The 20,342-nt window shown below is 46.8% G+C and overlaps 1 protein-coding gene across 1 annotated transcript in view; it reads left to right on the plus strand.

The window, feature by feature from the left end:
- The window catches only part of ESF1 (ESF1 nucleolar pre-rRNA processing protein), a 136,556-nt gene that overhangs the window by 24,001 nt on the left and 92,213 nt on the right, over nucleotides 1–20,342 (plus strand). The window contains exon 5 of the mRNA XM_075339281.1: nucleotides 2,513–2,613. Coding sequence (XP_075195396.1) covers nucleotides 2,513–2,613 — 101 coding nt within the window. The remainder of the gene's footprint in view (nucleotides 1–2,512; nucleotides 2,614–20,342) is intronic.

Consider the following 20,342-nt stretch of genomic DNA (forward strand, 5'->3'; position numbering starts at 1 on the left):
CATAAACTTCAACTAGCAGTTCATTTTGTTCCTATAGCAACCACTGAGAGTTGCTATTAATAACCTATAGCTCCCACCTCCATTCAGTTTAATGGCGGCAGGATTTTAGAGACTAACTGTAGAGGTAGAGCACGGGGTTAAATTTTTCTGTCAAAACAGTCTACGACGCTCCCTGGGTCACAAGAGGCGTCTGTGCAAAATTTCGTGATTGTAAATGTGACGGTGCGGATTCCTTTAGTGGACACACACACACACACACACATACACTCTCAGCTTTATATCTTAGATATATATATATCTCTATTATACCTAAAAATGATCTGTAGTCAGAGCCCACAGCAGATTGTGTTTGTCATAGTTTCTTTTATATCTGTGGAGCTGTAAGGAAAGCCAAGTATCTCCAGAACCCGTATGTCTCCCGAACGTGATGCAGTGCAATGGGGCTGCTATGATTCTGTAATTGCCCTATTAATTTTTTATACATGGTCTGTACAGCTGTAGCCAAAGGTTTTGAGCCTGACACAAATTTTGCTTTTCACAAAATAACAAAATATGCTATGTGCCCACGCAGCAGAGTTTCTGCACACAAAACTGCATGTTTTGGCATAAGTAGTGCATATTTTCATGGCGATCGTGGGGGTTTCTGCGCTCTTACGCCATGATCGCCGCGAGTTTTCCAGCTGATGTTACCTATTTGAAGTGAAAGCTGCACACCCATTCAGAGAAATATGAGTAAGCATAACTGCTTTATAATACATAAGGAATGAAAAATACAAGTAGCCATATGAAAAATTGAAAAAATTGAAGACCCCATAAATAAGAGATTACCGTGAAGTGGTTGTGGGGCAGTAATGAATTGATCAATACATTAGCTAAATATCTTTTTTTTTTTTTTTTTTTTTTTTTTTTTTTTTCTTTCAAATAATCCTCAGCAGTTTTGCAATGTCACATTTCAATTTTTTCAATTTTTCATACGGCTAATTGTATTTTTCATTCCTTATGTATCATAGAGCAGTTATGCTTATTCATATTTCTCTGAATTTGGTGTGCAGCTTTCACTTCATATAGATTGTGTATATTTTGGCTAGCACCCTGTTCACATTTACAATGGTGTTCCAGCAGTCTTTTTGATTGTTATCCAGTTGATGTTATAGCCGAGACTCGGCCCTCACTGCTAGGAGTGGTGCCCGCACCGCTTCCGGTAGTTTAACCCCCCTAAATGTTGCGACTAATTGTGATCACAGCATTCAGCCAGCCGGCAGAGGAATCGTTTACTTCTTCCTGGCAATCGGGTCCCTGTAATGCGATCACGGGTTAGGGTATATAGGAAAATCCTGGTGATTGGTTCCCTTTAAGACAGCATCATTTCTTCTAATTGGCTTTGAAGGAGCTCAACGAGGCGTCCAATCCCTGTGTCTCACCCTACGTATGAAAATGAAAACAGTCAGATTCACCGGGCACTGCTGATCCTCTTGAAACGTATGAAAATGATGATCCTCACCTGTTTGGTAGAATTGGTCACTCCAGCACTATATAATCCTACAAAATCTCTGCGTGTATACGGCTGATCTCACATGTCCGGTAATCCTCCGTCAGATCCAGCAGCCATCCGTTGGCAAATAAGTTGCGCAGACAAAACTTTCTTGTCCGTTTTTAAAACATTGATTTTTGCAGGATCCGTTTTTTTAACATTGAAGTCTATGGAAAACAGATCTGTTAATTATATTATCCATCTGTTTTTCTTCCATTTGTAAATGATCCTTTTTTTTTTGCTTACTGGATCCGTTTCAAATGGTAGATAAATAACCATCCGTTAATGGATCCATTATCAAACAGATTCTGCAGAAATCAATTTTTGGATGAAAGAACTGATGCTGTATTGAAGGCAAGGAGCCTTCTCTTTTGCTCATTCTTTTTGCCTTTTGTTACTTGATAAAAAATATTTTCACTCCTTTTTATTTATTTATTTATTTTTTAAGCGGTTTTAGGCTATGTGCTCACGGGACTCTGTACCCGCAGATATATCCGCAGGTTTCCTGCAGCAGCTCCCCGGAATCCGCAGCTATACATAGCTGCGGGATTCCAGCAAAATATCTGCGGTAAACCTGCGGACATTCGTGCGACTTACCTTCGGAAGTCCCGGCCTGTATCTCCATAGCGGAGGGCTGGGATTTCCGCAGATATTTCCGCAGGAACAATTGACATGCAGTTGCGTGCAGCTGCGGGACATCCACACCATATTCCGCTGCCACACATTCCGCAGCATGGACACAGCACTCTCCATGTCACATAGGATAACATGGGGAGTGTCTGTACTTGCTAAAACCTGCATATTTATCTAGAAAATCCAGATAAATCCGCAGGTTTTACAGAGTCCCGTGGGCACATAGCCGTAATTTTTTGCCTTTTTTCCATACATGCCTGAAACTTTTGCACAGTACTGTACATACACTGCAGTCTGTATAAATGCCACCAGCTCCATCCCTCACCTTAGTTTCTATGTGTTTTGCAGATTTACCCATCAGAATTTGGAAAAGAAAGACTGAAGGAGGAAGGACTTCACGGCCCGACAGAACTCAAGAACATTTCAGAAGATGTATCCGAAGAAAAACTGTAAGTGTCTAGAAAACTTTTTTTTTTTTATGTGATCTAATGAACTCTGCTGCTTCACAAAACTGAAATCTATAACATTACTCTTTATTTAACTTGTGATATTGGTGGAGATTAAGTTGTCATTGTGTTTTTTCTTTATATTTTTCATATATAGCTGGCAGCAGGATTAGTAGGTAGCGCTATTTCATTTTAATGCTTGGCTAAGGCCAAGAGCCACATCCTTGTCTCTCCATATTTATAGGTTAATCAGCTGTTAATCCTTCCTATTCAAGGGAACCAACATATAAAGTCCAGGCAGTGCCATGGTGGCGCTAGGATGCGGATTCAGATCATACCGTCAGTTTAGTTTAGAGGTTTGATGCTTGATTTCAGAAAAATCCTTCATCAAAGCTTCAGAAATGACATAGTTGGGCAGTGGCCTGAGCATCGGGGTGGGTCAGGTCCTCAGGATGCTTCCTCCTCGTGGCTCACTTCTTCTTCCTTACTGAAATTTTGCGCCACCACCGCCATTGCCACTGTTGCCGGCACATGCACATTGCTGATATGACGGTGTCTTCGATAAAATGGCGTCGGAATCTGCGCATGCGAGTACTGTGATCTCCGGTTGTCACCAGGTCCTTCTCCGGTACCACACAATCAACAGAGCGAGAGATAAGTGAACAATCTCAAGAACCATAACTTTCATGCCAACCGAAAGGATAATAAAACAATCCACTAACATAGATATAGTCCAAATCAAAAAAGGTCCGTGGAGCCTCTGTTAGGAGTCTGTCGAGACTCCTAACAGAGGCTCCACGGACCTTTTTTGATTTGCATACTTCGCAGGGGGCAATGCACCTAGGATTTCACTGTGTTGAGCGCCTTTGCTGGCTGCCGGCAGTGTTTTCTCTGGCTGGTCTCCTCGAGATCAGTGATTGTTTTTATAGATATAGTCCAGAGTCGAAATAAATGCCTTGGAAGATGAGCCACAATCCTCCAGCTGTATTTTCCAAGGTAATCACAGTTTCTCCATTTCTCTCTGGGGTGCTGGTTGTAGCATAAGTGCCCATCAAGGATGAATCCACACTGTGGAGCGAGACTAATATGAGCGGCGGTTGCACATGCGCGTATTGACTTTATTTTTTTATTTTTTTTAAATCAGATCTTTTTTTATTAAATCATTAGGGATCAATACAGAGAGTATTTCACTTTTCATATAACTGATAACAATAAACAGATAAACACATATGATTTATAAATCAGGTTCTTTCTCTGCATATATGTAAATATAATAATAGAGTTCTCAAATCATAATTATATTATATAACTTGAGCCTACAAACCTCGTGGCTCTACAAATAAACAAAACTTAAATTATGCAATAATGCCTCAGACTAACAGGAACACCTCCTCCATCAGCCGTGTCGCTCCACATCATATTGCTATACTCTCCTGCTCCTCCCTCTCCGTGCAGTCATCCATGAAACCATTCCAGTCCTCTCTCACCTCTTCATTCAAAGTCCATTTCGCCACAGAAAAAACTAGTTTTAATTCCCTTCCTCACACATGCCATCACTGCAGGCACAACAGTAACCGGTCCAGCATTGCATCCCGAACCAGTGCACTAGAGGGTAGGCCCGGCAACTCCATCCATGGCCGCCAAATGTTGTAAAACTTTTTCAATGTTTTTCTTTTTAAATAAACTCCCCTTTCCAATCTTATGACGTTATTTAATTTGTTTTTGAGCTCTGGTAATGTTGGTGGTAGAGGGTCTAACCAGTGATATGCAAGTAGCTTTCTTGCTTGGTACAAGATACGTGCTATTCCCAGGGCTGTTGGAGAATCCGGATCCACTTCTCCTTCCCATAGACTCAACAGGCACAGGCGGGGCGACGGTGGTATTGTGATATGATATACTTGACCTATAAGTCCCAGGGTTTGGTTCCAGAAATCACCAATGTGTCCACACTCCCACATAACATGCATCAAATGGGCATCATCCTGTCCACACCTAACACACTGTGTGTTTGGTCTGAGTCCCATCTTAAATAGTAGACTGGGAGTTTTATATACCCTGTGGATGAGATATATTTGAGACAGCTTTTGGCACTCCGATACCACCAGTTTAGGAACTTGTTCCAATATATCAGACCACTGGCCTTCCGTCAGGGGACCGACGTCTCGTTCCCATTTGCTTTTAACAAGCAATGGATGTGTTTCCAGATGGGCAGGTAGTAATTTTTTATATAGTTCCGAAATAAGACCCTTAGGGTATGTGCGCACGTTGCTTTTTACCTGCTTTTTACCTGCTTTTTTGCTGCTTTTTCTTCTGCGCTGTTTAATGCCAAAATGGATGTGTTCTTCTATTCAAGCAAAGTCTATGGGAATTTGGGTTTCTTGTTCACACTATGTTGTTCAAAATGCTGCCTTTTTGTGGCAGAACTTTGGTCAAAAACTCAGCTTTGCAGTGCAAAACCCAAATGGCAAAAACAATTGACATGTTGCTTCTTTGAAAAGCTGAGTTTTTGACCAAAGTTCTGCCACAAAAAGGCAGCATTTTGAACAACATAGTGTGAACAAGAAACCCAAATTCCCATAGACTTTGCTTGAATAGAAGAACACATCCATTTTGGCATTAAACAGCGCAGAAGAAAAAGCAGCAAAAAAGCAGGTAAAAAGCAGGTAAAAAGCAACGTGCGCACATACCCTCAGAGGAGTCAGATGTAAGCAGCCTATGTAATGTTTGATTATGTGTCACTGTGACCGGGTTTGTCCTCCCCTGCCTTTCCAGTGCGTGTCTCAGCTGCAAATACTGATAAAAGAAGACATGCGGAAGGTGAAACTCCGTTCTCAGTTGTTCAAAGCTTTTAAGAGTATTATTTTGTAGTACTTGTGACACTAAATGGATCCCTTTATCCTCCCATCCTCTGAACCCTACTAATTTTTTAATTTCTGGCAAGTCGGGGTTCTGCCACAGTGGCCAGAGCTCTGTAGGTCCGCTTATCCTCAAAAGAGACTTACCCCTGTCCCACACCCGGAATATCATAGCCAGTGTGGGATATCGTGCCCCATTTATCTGTCTTTGTCCCACATCCAACCGGCAACCTGGGTACTTCCATACTGATCCCTCTCTCACTATATCACCACTGGTATCATACCCTCCTTCTTTGCCCCAACCCCTCAGATGTTGCATCTGGGAGGCTATATAGTATATATATGGGTTTGGTACCGCCAGTCCTCCCTCCTCCTTTCCCCGCTGTAGCACTTCCAGTCGAATCCTAGCTTGCTTTTTCTTCCAAATAAGTTCCCGGAATATTGTATTAATTTTTACAAAAAATTCCCTACATATCCACACTGGAGAATTATGTATAAGGTACAGTAATTGTGGCATCATTACCATTTTAATTAAATTGGATCTGCCGACATTTGATAGCGGCAAACGGCACCAGGTATGCACTTTTGCTCTGAATCGCTGTAACAGGGGTTCCAGATTTAGGGCCTGGAAATCCTTCGGGATTGGGCTGACAATTACTCCCAGATATTTAAACTCCCGGACCACAGGAACTGGAATCTGTAAGTCCGAAAAGTCCCCCGGAAGGGGGTCCAACGGCATTAAAGCCGACTTGGACCAGTTGATTAGTAGACCAGACCTCTGTCCAAATTCCCGAATGATATTCATTGCCGGCAAAATCGAGGAACGTACCCTGTCTAAATATAAGAGTAGATCGTCTGCGTATAATGATATCTTTTGTTCCACGGCTCCACACCGAAATCCCTCTACCTCCCTGGATTTCCGTATTGCCACTGCCAACGGCTCCACTGCAGTCGCGAATAGCAAGGGTGAAAGCGGGCACCCTTGTCTAGTACCTCTTCCAAGAGGAAAAGACTCGGAGACCCTGCCATTAACCCTAACCTTTGCCACCGGTGAGTCATATAGCAGTTTTACCCAATTTATGAATCTATGTCCAAAGCCCATTTTCCGAAGTACAGCCCACATATATTCCCATTCAAGGCTATCGAACGCCTTAGCGGCGTCTAATGACAAAATTGCCCTTTCCCCCGGTACCTCAGAACTATGTTGAATTCCCAAATATAATTTCCTGAGATTCATAGATGTGGCTCTGCATGGAATGAAGCCTGTCTGATCACTCTGCACTATAGATGAGATGACTCGGGACATCCCATTGGCGAGCACCTTGGCCAGCAATTTAATGTCTGTTTGTAGGAGAGAGATTGGGCGATACGAATCCGGGATCTCTGGATCTTTTCCAGGTTTTAATATTAAGACTATTAAGGCTTCCCTCATAGAGGGCGGGAGGACCCTCTGCCTTTCAGCCTCTTCAAATACCTTAAGTAGTTTGGGTAGCAGTAAGGGTGCATACGTTTTATAAAACTCTCCAGGCAGGCCATCCGTTCCCGGAGCTTTTTCATTTTGTGTCTGGCCAAGCGCTTCCTCCAGTTCTTCCAATGAGATGTCCCAGTCCAGCAATTCCCTGTTTACATCACTCAGTGAAGGAAGAGAGAGAGCATCCAAATACTGCTCAATCTCAGTCTCCGTGAGGTCACAGTCTGATGTGTATAGCCGCATATAATACCTCTTTATTTCTCTTATTATATCCTCGCTTTCTGTTACAAAGTCACCTGATTCCGTCTTTAACCTATTTATATAAGAAGATCCTTCCTGTGCTCTAATGACTGTGGCCAGTAGGTGCCCCACGCCCTCCCCCGCCATAAAATAATTTTGTTTAAGGAAATAGCGTTTATTTTCTGCCACCGACATGAGATTTTCTTTGAGTGACATCTGTGCCTTCTCTAGAGTGTTTTTAGTTTCTACTGTTGGGTTGAGCACCACCGCAGCCTCCGCATCAGATACCTCCTGAATCAGACTCTGGGTGTAACATTTGGTTTGATTTTTGCGTATGCATATTTCTCTAATATATATGCCCCTTACCACAGCTTTCATAGAGTCCCAAACTATGTGTCGCGGTGCAGAGCACTCATTAATATGGAAGTATTCTAGAATGTTATCATATAAAGATCCCCCAATAAGCTGGATCCAGAAGGGATTAAGTTTCCAGATAGGCCTGGGCAGAGTGACGGGGTTTCCCCATGCAAGCGTAACATGTAATGGTGAGTGATCAGATACGCTTCTAGGTAGGTAGGCCACCTTTTGTGTATATGAGGCCATAAGTGCGTTTCCAATAGCCAGGTCTATCCGTGACATGGTGTGGTGGGAGCTAGAGTAACAGGAGAATTGTTTGGTTGTGGGGTGTTGGGCACGCCAAAGATCTACAAAACCCAGCTCCGTTAGCATTCTAGCAAATGAAGTCGGGGCGGCGTTCTCCGATATGTTTCCCGAGTGTAACTTATCTAGATAGGGATGTAAGTAATTATTAAAATCCCCTATCAAAAGCGTCTGCACAGATGGAAGGGAATCTAAAATAGACAATATCCTTTTCTTTGTCGCTCCATTGGGAGACCCAGACAATTGGGTGTATAGCTTATGCCTCCGGAGGCCACACAAAGTATTACACTTAAAAGTGTAAAGCCCCTCCCCTTCTGCCTATACACCCCCCGTGCATCACGGGTTCCTCAGTTTTCATGCTTTGTGCGAAGGAGGCAGACATCCACGCATAGCTCCACAGCTTAGTCAGCAGCAGCTGCTGACTATGTCGGATGGAAGAAAAGAGGGCCCATAACAGGGCCCCCAGCATGCTCCCTTCTCACCCCACTCTTGTCGGCGGTGTTGTTAAGGTTGAGGTATCCATTGCGGGTACGGAGGCTGGAGCCCACATGCTGTTTTCCTTCCCCATCCCTTGATGGGCTCTGGGTGAAGTGGGATCCTAATCGGTCTCCAGGCACTGAGACCGTGCTCCATCCACAGCCCCTGGGGACTATGCTGGACAAGGAGCCGAGTATCGTCAGGGACAAGGCCCTGCTACTTTGAGGTACTCTGTGTCCCCGTGGGGACCGCGCACAGAAACACTCCAGCATTGCTGGGTGTGTTAGTGCGCCGGGGACCGCAGCGCTGACCGCGCTTGTGCCATCACACACTGCAGCGTGGCTGGGTGTGTTAGTTTACTGGGGACTACCGCGCTGACCGCGCGCTGCCATTTCACACTGCAGCGCGCCTGGGAGTGTTAGTACGCCGGGGACTACCGCGCCGACCGCGCTTATACGCCGGCCGCGCTTATAACTTTAGTCCCCGGCTTTTGCGGCCTAGTCTCACTCTTTTCCCGCCCCCAGGCCTGTCAGTCAGGGGAAGGGCGAGACTCTGTACAGGACGTCAGCGCTGAGGGCTGGAACGTGCTTTGCATACTCCACCCCCCTCACTGTGCACAGTGGGGCACCGGATTCCCGCACTTTCTAGGGCACGCCCACGGCCCCCTCCTCTCCTCAGGACGCCGGCAGCCATTCCTGTCAGCTCGTCTGACGCTGGAGAGGGGAGACAAGCGCTGGGAGACCCAGGCAGTGATTCTGGTGATCAACACAACCGCTTTGAGCGGGCGGTAAGCAGCACCTGAGGTGCTGGCCCCACTAGTGCAGAAGTGTACATATAGATTATATGCTTATAGGCTATACTTTACACTGTATGGTGCACGGTTGATTTTTGGCTATATACCCTCCTGGATTGCTCAGAGGAGACAACAGCATGTCGTCCACATAAAGCAAGGGTGCCAAAGCACAGGCTTACTATGCTGCCTGCGCCGCATGTACGGCTATACTACCGGCAGGTTCCACTGACCCTCATTGTGTGCAATGCTCGGCCCCTGTGGCACTTACTCAGCCGGAGCCTCTGCTAAGGGTGGCCCAGGGGGAACCACCTGCTAACACTGTCCAGGTGACGGGGACGGAGTTTGCAGTTTTTACTGATAGACTTTCTGAGACTATGGCTAAGATACTAGAAGCCTTGCAGTCCAGACCGGTATCTCAGACCATGGGCACTGTTGAATCATTGCACTCTGGTCCCCCTCAATTGGAACAACAATGTGCTCCCGGGGTGTCTCATAGATCCCAGGGTGAGGTCTCTGACACAGACCGCAGCCCCAGACCGCCTAAGCGAGCTCGCTGGGAAATTCCCTCGACATCATCACATTGTTCAGGGTCTCAGCGGGAGGACTCTCTGTATGATGAAGCGGAGGTAGCTGATCAGGATTCTGATCCTGAGGCCGCTCTCAACCGTGAGACTCCTGATGGGGACGCCATAGTGTATGATCTTATCGCGTCCATCATTCAAATGGTGGATATTTCTCCCTCAGCTCCTCCAGTGGAGGAGTCAGCTTCTCAGCAGGAGAAATTCCGCTTCAGGTTTCCCAAGCGTACAACGAGTATGTTTCTGGACCACTCTGCCTTCAGAGAGGCAGTCCAGGAACACCGAGCTTGTCCAGATAAGCGTTTTCTAAGCGCCTTAAGGATACACGTTATCCCTTCCCCCCTGACGTGGTCAAGGGCTGGACTCAGTGTCCCAAGGTGGATCCTCCAATCTCCAGACTGGCGGCTAGATCCATAGTTGCAGTGGAAGATGGGGCTTCACTCAACGATGCCACTGACAGACAGATGGAGCTCTGGTTGAAATCCATCTATGAAGCTATCGGCGCGTCTTTTGCTCCAGCAGTCGCAGCCGTATGGGCACTCCAAGCTATCTCAGCGGGTCAAGCGCAAATTGACGCAGTCACACGTACGTCTGCGCCACAAGTGGCGTTCCTAACCTCTCAGACGTCGGCATTTGCGTCCTACGCCATTAATGCTATCCTGGACTCTGCGAGCCGTACGGCGGTTGCATCCGCCAATTCGGTGGCAATACGCAGGGCCTTGTGGCTACGGGAATGGAAGGCAGATTCTGCTTCCAAAAAAGTGCTTAACCAGTTTGCCATTTTCTGGCGACAACTTGTTTGGTGAGCGATTGGATGAAATCATCAAACAATCCAAGGGAAGGGATACATCCTTACCCCAGGACAAACCAAACATACCCCAACAGAGGAGGGGACAGTCGAGGTTTCGGTCCTTTCGGGGCGCGGGCAGGTCCCGATTCTCCTCGTCCAAAAGGCCTCAGAAGGATCAGAGGAACTCTGATTCATGACGGTCTAAGTCACGTCCTAAAAAGACCGCCGGAGGAACCGCTCCCAAAGCGGCCTCCTCATGACTTTCGACCTCCCCAACCCGCATCCTCAGTCGGTGGCAGGCTCTCCCGCTTTTGCGACGCCTGGTTGCCACATGTCCAAGACCGATGGGTGAGAGATATTCTGTCTCACGGTTACAAGATAGAGTTCAGCTCTCGTCCTCCGACTCGATTCTTCAGAACATCTCCGCCTCCCGAGCGAGCCGATGCTCTTATGCAGGCGGTGGGCACTCTGAAGGCAGAAGGAGTGGTGGTCCAGGTTCCTCTTCAGCAACAGGGTCACGGTTTTTACGCCAACCTGTTTGTGGTTCCAAAGAAGGACGGGTCTTTCCGTCCTGTCCTGGACCTAAAACTGCTCAACAAACACGTAAAGACCAGGCGGTTCCGGATGGAATCCCTCCGCTCCGTCATCGCCTCAATGTCCCAAGGAGATTTCCCTGCATCGATCGATATCAAAGATGCTTATCTCCACGTACCGATTGCTCCAGAGCATCAGCGCTTCCTGCGCTTCGCCATAGGAGACGAACACCTTCAGTTCGTGGCACTGCCGTTCGGCCTGGCGACAGCCCCACGGGTCTTCACCAAGGTCATGGCTACAGTAGTAGCGGTCCTCCACTCTCAGGGTCTCTCGGTGATCCCTTACTTAGACGATCTGCTGGTCAAGGCACCCTCTCAAGAGGCATGCCAACACAGCCTCACCGCTACTCTGGAGACTCTCCAGAGTTTCGGGTGGATCATCAATTTTCCAAAGTCAAATCTGACACCGGCCCAATCGCTGACATATCTTGGCATGGAGTTTCATACCCTATCAGCGATGGTGATGCTTCCGCTGAACAAACAGCGGTCACTGCAGACAGGGTTGTAATCTCTCCTTCAAGGTCAGTCACTCCACTTGAGGCGCCTCATGCACTTCCTAGGGAAAATGGGGGCAGCAATGGAGGCAGTCCCTTTCGCGCAGTTTCACCTGCGTCCTCTTCAATGGGACATCCTACGCAAATGGGACAGGAAGTCGACGTCCCTCGACAGGAACGTCTCCCTCTCTCAGGCAGCCAAATCTTCCCTTCGGTGGTGGCTTCTTCCCACTTCATTGTCAAAGGGGAAATCCTTCCTACTCCCATCCTGGGAGGTGGTCACGACGGACGCGAGTCTGTCAGGGTGGGGAGCAGTCTTTCTCCACCACAGGGCTCAGGGTACGTGGACTCAGCAAGAGTCCTCCCTTCAGATCAATGTTCTGGAGATCAGGGCAGTGTATCTTGCCCTAAAAGCGTTCCAGCAGTGGCTGGAAGGCAAGCAGATCCGAATTCAGTCGGACAACTCCACAGCGGTGGCTCACATCAACCACCAAGGCGGAACACGCAGTCGGCAAGCCTTCCAGGAAGTCCGGCGGTTTTTGATGTGGGTGGAAGCCACGGCCTCCACTATATCCGCAGTTCACATCCCGGGCGTAGAAAACTGGGAAGCAGATTTTCTCAGTCGCCAGGACATGGACGCAGGGGAATGGTCCCTCCATCCGGACGTGTTTCAGGAGATCTGTTGCCGCTGGGGGATGCCGGACGTCGACCTAATGGCGTCCCGGCACAACAACAAGGTCACGGCATTCATGGCACGATCTCACGATTACAGAGCTCTGGCGGCAGACGCCTTAGTTCAGGATTGGTCGCAGTTTCAACTCCCTTATGTGTTTCCACCTCTGGCACTGTTGTCCAGAGTGTTACGCAAGATCAGGTCAGACTGCCGCCGCGCCATTCTCGTCGCTCCAGACTGGCCGAGGAGGTCGTGGTACCCGGATCTGTGGCATCTCACGGTGGGCCAACCGTGGGCACTACCAGACCGACCAGACTTGCTGTCTCAAGGGCCATTTTTCCATCTGAATTCTGCGGCCCTCAACCTGACTGTGTGGCCATTGAGTCCTGGATCCTAGCGTCTTCAGGGTTTTCTCAAGAGGTCATTGCCACTATGAGACAGGCCAGGAAACCAATGTCTGCCAAGATCTACCACAGGACGTGGAAGATATTCTTATCTTGGTACTCTGATCAGGGGTTTTCTCCCTGGCCATTTGCCTTGCCCACTTTTCTTTCCTTTCTTCAATCAGGATTGGAAAAAGGTTTGTCGCTCGGCTCCCTTAAGGGACAAGTCTCAGCGCTTTCTGTGTTCTTTCAGAAGCGTCTTGCCAGGCTTTCTCAGGTACGCACGTTCCTGCAGGGGGTTTGTCACATTGTCCCTCCTTACAGGCGGCCGTTAGAACCCTGAGATCTGAACAGGGTTCTGAGGGCCCTTCAGAAGCCACCTTTCGAGCCTTTGAAGGATATTTCTCTTTCTCGCCTTTCGCAGACGGTGGTCTTCCTAGTAGCAGTCACATCACTTTGGAGAGTGTCTGAGCTGGCAGCGTTGTCATGCAAGGCTCCTTTCCTGGTGTTTCACCAGGACAAGGTGGTGCTGCGCCCGGTTCCGGAATTTCTTCCTAAGGTGGTATCCACCTTTCATCTCAATCAGGCAGGTGTGCCAGGCGGCTACCTGGTCGAGCCCGCACACTTTCACCAAACACTATCGGGTGCATACCTATGCTTCGGCGGATGCCAGCCTAGGTAGACGAGTCCTTCAGGCGGCGGTTGTCCACCTGTAGGAACGGGCCGTTTTTACGGCTCTATTACGAGGTATTATTTTACCCACCCAGGGACAGCTTTTGGACGTCCCAATTGTCTGGGTCTCCCAATGGAGCGACAAAGAAGAAGGGAATTTTGTTTACTTACCGTAAATTCCTTTTCTTCTAGCTCCAATTGGGAGACCCAGCACCCGCCCTGTTCCCTTCGGGCTGTTGTTTTTTCGTGTACACATGTTGTTCATGTAGAATGGTTTCAGTTCTCCGAAATTTCTTCGGATTGAAGTTACTTTAAACCAATTTATTAGCTTTCCTCCTTCTTGCTTTTGCACTAAAACTGAGGAACCCGTGATGCACGGGGGGTGTATAGGCAGAAGGGGAGGGGCTTTACACTTTTAAGTGTAATACTTTGTGTGGCCTCCGGAGGCATAAGCTATACACCCAATTGTCTGGGTCTCCCAATTGGAGCTAGAAGAAAAGGAATTTACGGTAAGTAAACAAAATTCCCTTCTTTACCGGTTCGACTGAATATGGTGGAGGGATATATATCGCAACCAGAATAAATTGTATACCATACAGCGTGCAAAGCAAACATACAAATCTGCCCCCCGGGTCAATCACTGATTTGGTACATGAGAACGGGATGGATTTGTGCACCAACACACTCACACCCCGTGCATGGGTCGAGTATGTGGAATGATATTCATGCGCGATCCATCCCTTCCTCAGCCAATGAACATTATCCCTGACCATGTGGGTCTCGGAGAGACATAAAATAGCCGGTAAAAGTTTCTGTAGGTGAGTAAATATAGCACATCTTTTGTTCGCATCTCCGAGCCCTCTAACATTCCACGCTACAATATTTAAAGATGTCGCCATAAGCGTAGACTAAGATATGATCCGGACGGATACTTCATACCTGGAGGAGAGAGGCGTTCTCCACCGATTCTCAAAAACATTAGGTTGAGCGACACGACTGAGGCACACCACACTTCCCAAACAGATTGCATCATACAACAATAAACAAGAAAAACAAGGAGAGAGATAGGGCTCCGCACACCAGTGCGCAGTGCCCCTGCCCTCAAAATCAAGTGTATCTTACACATTTCTCCCAAATAGAGAGAATCAGGGCTAAAAACACGCCCCAAGTCCATGCAGGGAGGGGGTCCACAACTCGCTAGTGCAGCGGGTGTCCACAATGAACCGGCCGTCTCCCAACCTGGATCCTAGATGAATTTAACTGTAATGAGCTCACCAGCATAGCGTCCCAAACAAAAACAACGCCTGGCGGCAGAAAGGGAAATCTCAGGTATTCTTCCTCCTCAGGGATCTCTCATTGATATCCAGCCAAGACAGCGCCGCCCCAGCCGTATCAAAAAAATGAGTCTCTCCGTTCGCAGCAATCCGCAGCTTAGCAGGGTACATCATGGAGTATGGCACTTGCAGGTTGCGCAGTCGTTTTTTGATCTCAATAAATTGCGCTCTTTTACGTTGCACTTCCATGGAGAAATCAGGAAATATTGATATCTTCCTCCCATCAATTGCAAGTTCTTTGATATCTCTGGCTCTGCGCAGGATAGTGTCCCTATCTTTATAGTGCAGTAGTTTAATCAGAATAGGACGTGGGGGTGCTCCCGGCTGTGGGGCACGCGCAGGGACCCTGTGCGCCCTTTCAATGGTGAAGAAAGAGGATAGTATGTCTTTTCCCATGGTGTCTTTAAGCCATTTTTCAAAGAAATTCAGTTCAGTAGGTCATTGCCCTCCATCCTCTCTGGGACCCCCACCAGTCGCAAATTATTTCTGCGGGAGCGATTTTCCAAATCATCCACCTTGTTTAGCAATGTGGAGATATTTTGCGTGGCCTTTCCCAGCTCTCGTGACATTGGTGGTAATTTATCCTCTGTTGTACTCACTCTTTCCTCCAACTCCCCCATTCTGACAGTCACCCCTTGCAGCTCACGTTTAATACAGGCCATATCTGAGGTGACAGTTCCCATCTGGCTGCTTAGAGTGGCCAATGTGGTATTGCAAGAGTTAATTGCTGCCAGAATGTCTCTCAGTATGGCCTCAGTGAAAACAGGTGTTGTTTGCTCCACATCTCCCCCTCCTCCCTCTGCCAGCACAGGCCTGTGTGTCTACATACCTTGTGCTGCTGAACATGCAAGGCCCAGGGTACTCACAGTCTCACTGTCGGGTATGTTTTCTCCCTGCTCCAGGGCCCGTTCAGCGCTGCCATCGGGTGCCTCGTTGCAGGTAGGCTCTGTGCCAGGGGCCACTCTGGCAAACCGCTCCAACCTGCTTGCTACTCCCACTGCTCCAGCTCGGGATGGTGTGGATGCCGGCGGCGCCATATTGGATTCTTCAGAGGCACGCTCCTGCGCGTCTCTGTCCCTTTTATTGCTGCTGCGGGTCGGCATATCCTGGCTGTTCTCGCTTCCCTGGGTGTTATAAGTTGTGTTGCAGCCCTCCAGGGTCGGTAGTGCCTGTCAGCAAGGCCGGTGTGCAGGATAATTCAGGATCCAGGCAGGAGCTCACCCACGCTGCTTCCTCTCTACATGAGGTCCAGGCCACGCCCCCGTAGCTCCATTTTATTTTTTTTTTTATTTATTTATTTTTTTTTTTTTTTCATCATTGCATGTGTCCTTAAAAAAAAATGGCGCCGGAGATCACTGTACGCACATTCACTGATCCTGGCTCCATTTTATTAAAGAAAACGTCACACTAGCAATGCATATGCACCGCCAAGAATGGCAGTGGCGGTGTGAAATTTAAATATAGAAAATCAGCGAGCAAAGAGGAGGAAGCATTCCTGAGGACCTGACCAACAAAGCCCTGCCCCGCTGCTTAAACCACTCCACCAGTGACGTCATTTCTGAAGCTTTAATAAAGGATTCTACCGCAATCAAGCATTGAATCTCATACTAGTGCCAGTATGGCACTGCATGTACTTTATATGTGAAAATCCTGCTGGTTGGTTCCCTTTTAAGGGGGTTCTGCATCTGGGCCAGTGTAGAAAAGGGGGAGGAGGAAAAAGTGATCAAATAGCCCAATTAGACAATTGAAAATCAAGTACATCAAAAATGATTTTTATTGATAACTAGCTGTACTACCCGGCTTCGCCCGGGTTAATAACTGCTGTTAATAAAATAGAATGTATTAACAAAAAATTATTCTTGCCATTTGCACAGCATAAACCTGGCGGTTCATCTTTCCATTTCAGGGCACTGCAGTACATGCAGACCACATCCATTTTTCCTATCTGAACTTTAGGATGATCCTTATAGTTTATGTCTGACTGGTAACAAAAGGCAGCATGTTTCAAATCTCCAGCCATTTCCTGTGCCCTGGTGGAAGAAATAGCAATTCTCTTAGTGGCAAGTCGGCCTTCTCTATGCTGAGATGACTCATTGGCCCATAATGAAACAGCTCTTCTTCTCTTATCTGCAAGCCTCCATTCCCTCTCCTCAGAAAGTTCATTGGCTCTTGAGGAAGCTGTTCTTGTTTTCATATCTGCAAGCCTCCATTCCCTCTCCTCTGAAAGTTCATTGGCCTTTGAGGAAGCTGTTCTTGTTCTCTTGTCTGCAAGCCTCACTTCCCTCTCCTCAAAGTTCATTGGCTCTTGAGGAAGCAGCTGCTATTCTCATGTGTGTCAGCCTTGTTTCTCGGTCTTCACATTTTTCATTGGCCCGTAATGCAGCTTTTCTTTTCAGATCAGCTGACATTCGTGCCAAGGAATTCCTTTTCTTATGAGGCATTATTGTGGTAAAAATAGTCTGTAACTGACAGTTTCTATATCCTCTCACATAGAGGTAATGTGACTGACATCAGCCTTTCCACCAACACACCCTAACTGACATCCTATTACCTCACACAAGCTTTGTTATACTGAGAATGTCCTTTGTTGCCTATATAAACCAATTAGAGCTCAGATTAATTAACTGTAGCAAAATAGAAGCTAAGCTGTGATTGGTTGCTATTGGCAGCCTGATAAATCTCCAGGCAACAGAAAGCCCTCCCCCTGACAGTATATCCCCTTAGTGACGGAGCTAATTTTCACCTTAATGACCAGACCAAATTTTGCAATACTGACCAGTGTCACTTCATGAGGTTATAACTCTGGAACACTTCAACGGATCCCGGTGATTCTGAGATTGTTTTTTCGTCACATATTGGACTTCATGTTAGTACCAAATTTAGGACAATATTTTTGCGTTTTATTTATGAAAAAAATGAATTTTGTCAAAAATTTTGAAAATTTAGGAATTTTCAACTTTTGAATTTTTATACCGTTAAACCAGAGATTTCTGTGACACAAAATAGTTAATAAATAACATTTCCCACATGTCTACTTTACATAAGCACAATTTTAGAAACAAAATTTTTTTCTGTTAGGAAGTTAGAAGAGTTCAAAGTTTATCAGCGATTTCTCATTTTTACATCAAAATTTACAAAACCATTTTTTTAGGGACCACATCATATTTAAAGTGACTTTGAGAGACCTAGATGACAGAAAATACCCAAAAGTGACACCATTCTAAAAGCTGCACCCCTCAAAGTACTCAAAACCACATTCAAGAAGTTTATTAACCCTTCAGGTGCTTCACATGAACAAAAGCAATGTGGAATGAAAAAAAGCAAAAATTAAATTTTACCTAAAAATGTTGCTCTAACCCAAATTTATTCACTTTTAGAAGAAATAACACAACAAAATGGACCCCAAAACTTGTTCCCCACTTTCTTATGAACGCACCGATATCCCACATGTGGTCAGAAACCTCTGTTTGGACAAATGGGAGGGCTCGGAACAGAAGGACCAATATTTGAATTTTGGAAAGCAAATTTGGCTGAAATAGATTGCGGGCACCATGTTGCATTTACAGGTCCGCTAAGGTACCTAAACAGAAGAAACCCCTCACAAGTGACGCAATTTTGGAAACTAGACCCCTCAAGGCTTCTATCTAGGGGTATAGTGAGCATTTTGGATCCAAAGGTACTTCACAGATTTTGTTAACGTAGCGTTGTCATATTGAAAATTTTAATAATTTTATCAAAAATGTTGCTTTAGCATCAATTTTCTCACTTTTTCAAGAGGTAATTCCAAAAATTTGACCTCAAGGTTTGTTACCCACTTTTTTGTGAGTGCGGTGATACCTCACATGTGGTCTGAAACCTTTGTTTGGACAAATGGGAGGGCTTGGAACGGAAGGAACAATATTTGAATTTTGGAAAGAAAATTTGGCTGAAAAAGATTGCGGGCACCATGTTGCATTTGGAGGTCCCCTAAGGTACCTAAACAGCAGAAACCCCGCACAAGTGACCCCATTTTGGAAACTAGGCCCCTCAAGGAATTTATCTAGATGTTGGTGAGTACCCTGAACCCCCAGGTGCTTCACAGAATTTTATAACGTTGAGCCATGAAAATAAAAAAATAAAATTTTACCACAAAATTGTTATTTCAACCAGGTAGCTTTTTTTCACAAGGGTAACAGGAAAAAAATCACCATGAAATTTATTGTGCAATTTCTCCTAAGTTTGGCGATACCTTATATGTGGTGGAAATCAATTGTTTGGGCACACGGCGGGGCTCTGAAGGGAAGGAGTGCCATTTGACTGCAAAATTGTCTGGAATCAATAGCGGACGCCATGTTGCATTAGGAGAGCCCCTGAGGTGCCTAAACAGTGAAGCTCCTCAACATGTGGCCACATTTTGGAAAATAGACCCCACAAGGAATTTATCTAGATGTTAGTGGAGTACCCTGAACCCCCAGGTGCTTCACTGAAGTTTATAATGTTGAGCTGTGAAAAAAAAAAAATACATTTCTTTATCGTTCCTTCCATGGGAGACCCAGACCATGGGTGTATAGCTAGCGCCTCCGGAGGACACACAAAGTACTACACTCAAACGTGTAGCTCCTCCCTCCAGGCTATATACACTCCCTGGATGACAATCTACCCAGTTCAATGCTTTGTGTTTCAGGAGGATACACACACTTGCATTCTCTGATATTTTTTTCTCATTTTTATTTTATTTTAAAGATTTGGAAGAAAAGCGGGTCCAGTCTGGACTCCCGGCATGTCCCTTCACACCCCACTTTGTCGGCGGTGCTGTTAAGGTTGACTTTATAAGGCTGGAGCCTTCACATGCCGCGCTCCTTCACATCCTCTAAGAGGCTCTGGGTTGAAGTGGGAGCCTCCACGGTCCTCTCTGCTTGCAGAAGACCGGTCTCCATCCGCAGCCCTGTCTGGTCCCTGCTGGAAGGAGCAGTTACCCCCCTCTCCAGGGACATGGCCCTGCGTCTCAAAGCTAAGTATAGAGACGTTTTTCAGGGGTCCCGGGTACTTTTATTAGGGGGACAGTATGTGTTTTAACGTTACTGTTAATTCCGGCCGATTCTGGGGATTTCCCCTGAGAACCGCGCCGAAGGTGCCTGCTCGTCGGCCGCATTGTTAAATCTAGGCCCCGGCTTCTGTTTGGGCCTAGTTTCGGTTTTGGCTTCTCTGCATGTTTTGCATACAGCGCCGCCCACCGCCCGACCAGCAGAGGGGAGGGCACTCCTCTCTGGGGAGATGTTCCCTCCCCTGTATATCTTCCTGTATCTCTCTGCCCTCCGTTTTTCCCGCTCTTGGGCTTATACACGCCCCCCTCCTTCTCCCAGCGCCATTTTCTCAGCGTTCTTACACTGGAGGGCGCTGGATGCTGCAGCTGCATACTATCAGGAAGGCTAACGCTTTACAGGGGAGCGGTGGAATCCGGAGGGCACACAGAGAGCACGGGCTGGTAAGCCACAACCTCTGGTTGTGGACTTTTATTACACTCTCAGGCATTCTACAGGAGTGTATTCTGGCTGCAGAGCTTCCACCTCAGCAGCATGTCTGTCACCAGGAGCAAGGCTGCAAACATGTACACTATATGCACTGCTTGTAAGCTTATTCTGCCAGAGCCAAGCACATACCCACATTGTGATGCCTGTGCTAACATGGTTGTATCTCAGCCTGGAGCCTCCGCAGGGGTCCCTCCGGCTGCTTTGGCCCC

The sequence above is a fragment of the Anomaloglossus baeobatrachus genome, chromosome 3 (genome assembly GCF_048569485.1).
Source record: "Anomaloglossus baeobatrachus isolate aAnoBae1 chromosome 3, aAnoBae1.hap1, whole genome shotgun sequence".
Taxonomy (NCBI): domain Eukaryota; kingdom Metazoa; phylum Chordata; class Amphibia; order Anura; family Aromobatidae; genus Anomaloglossus; species Anomaloglossus baeobatrachus.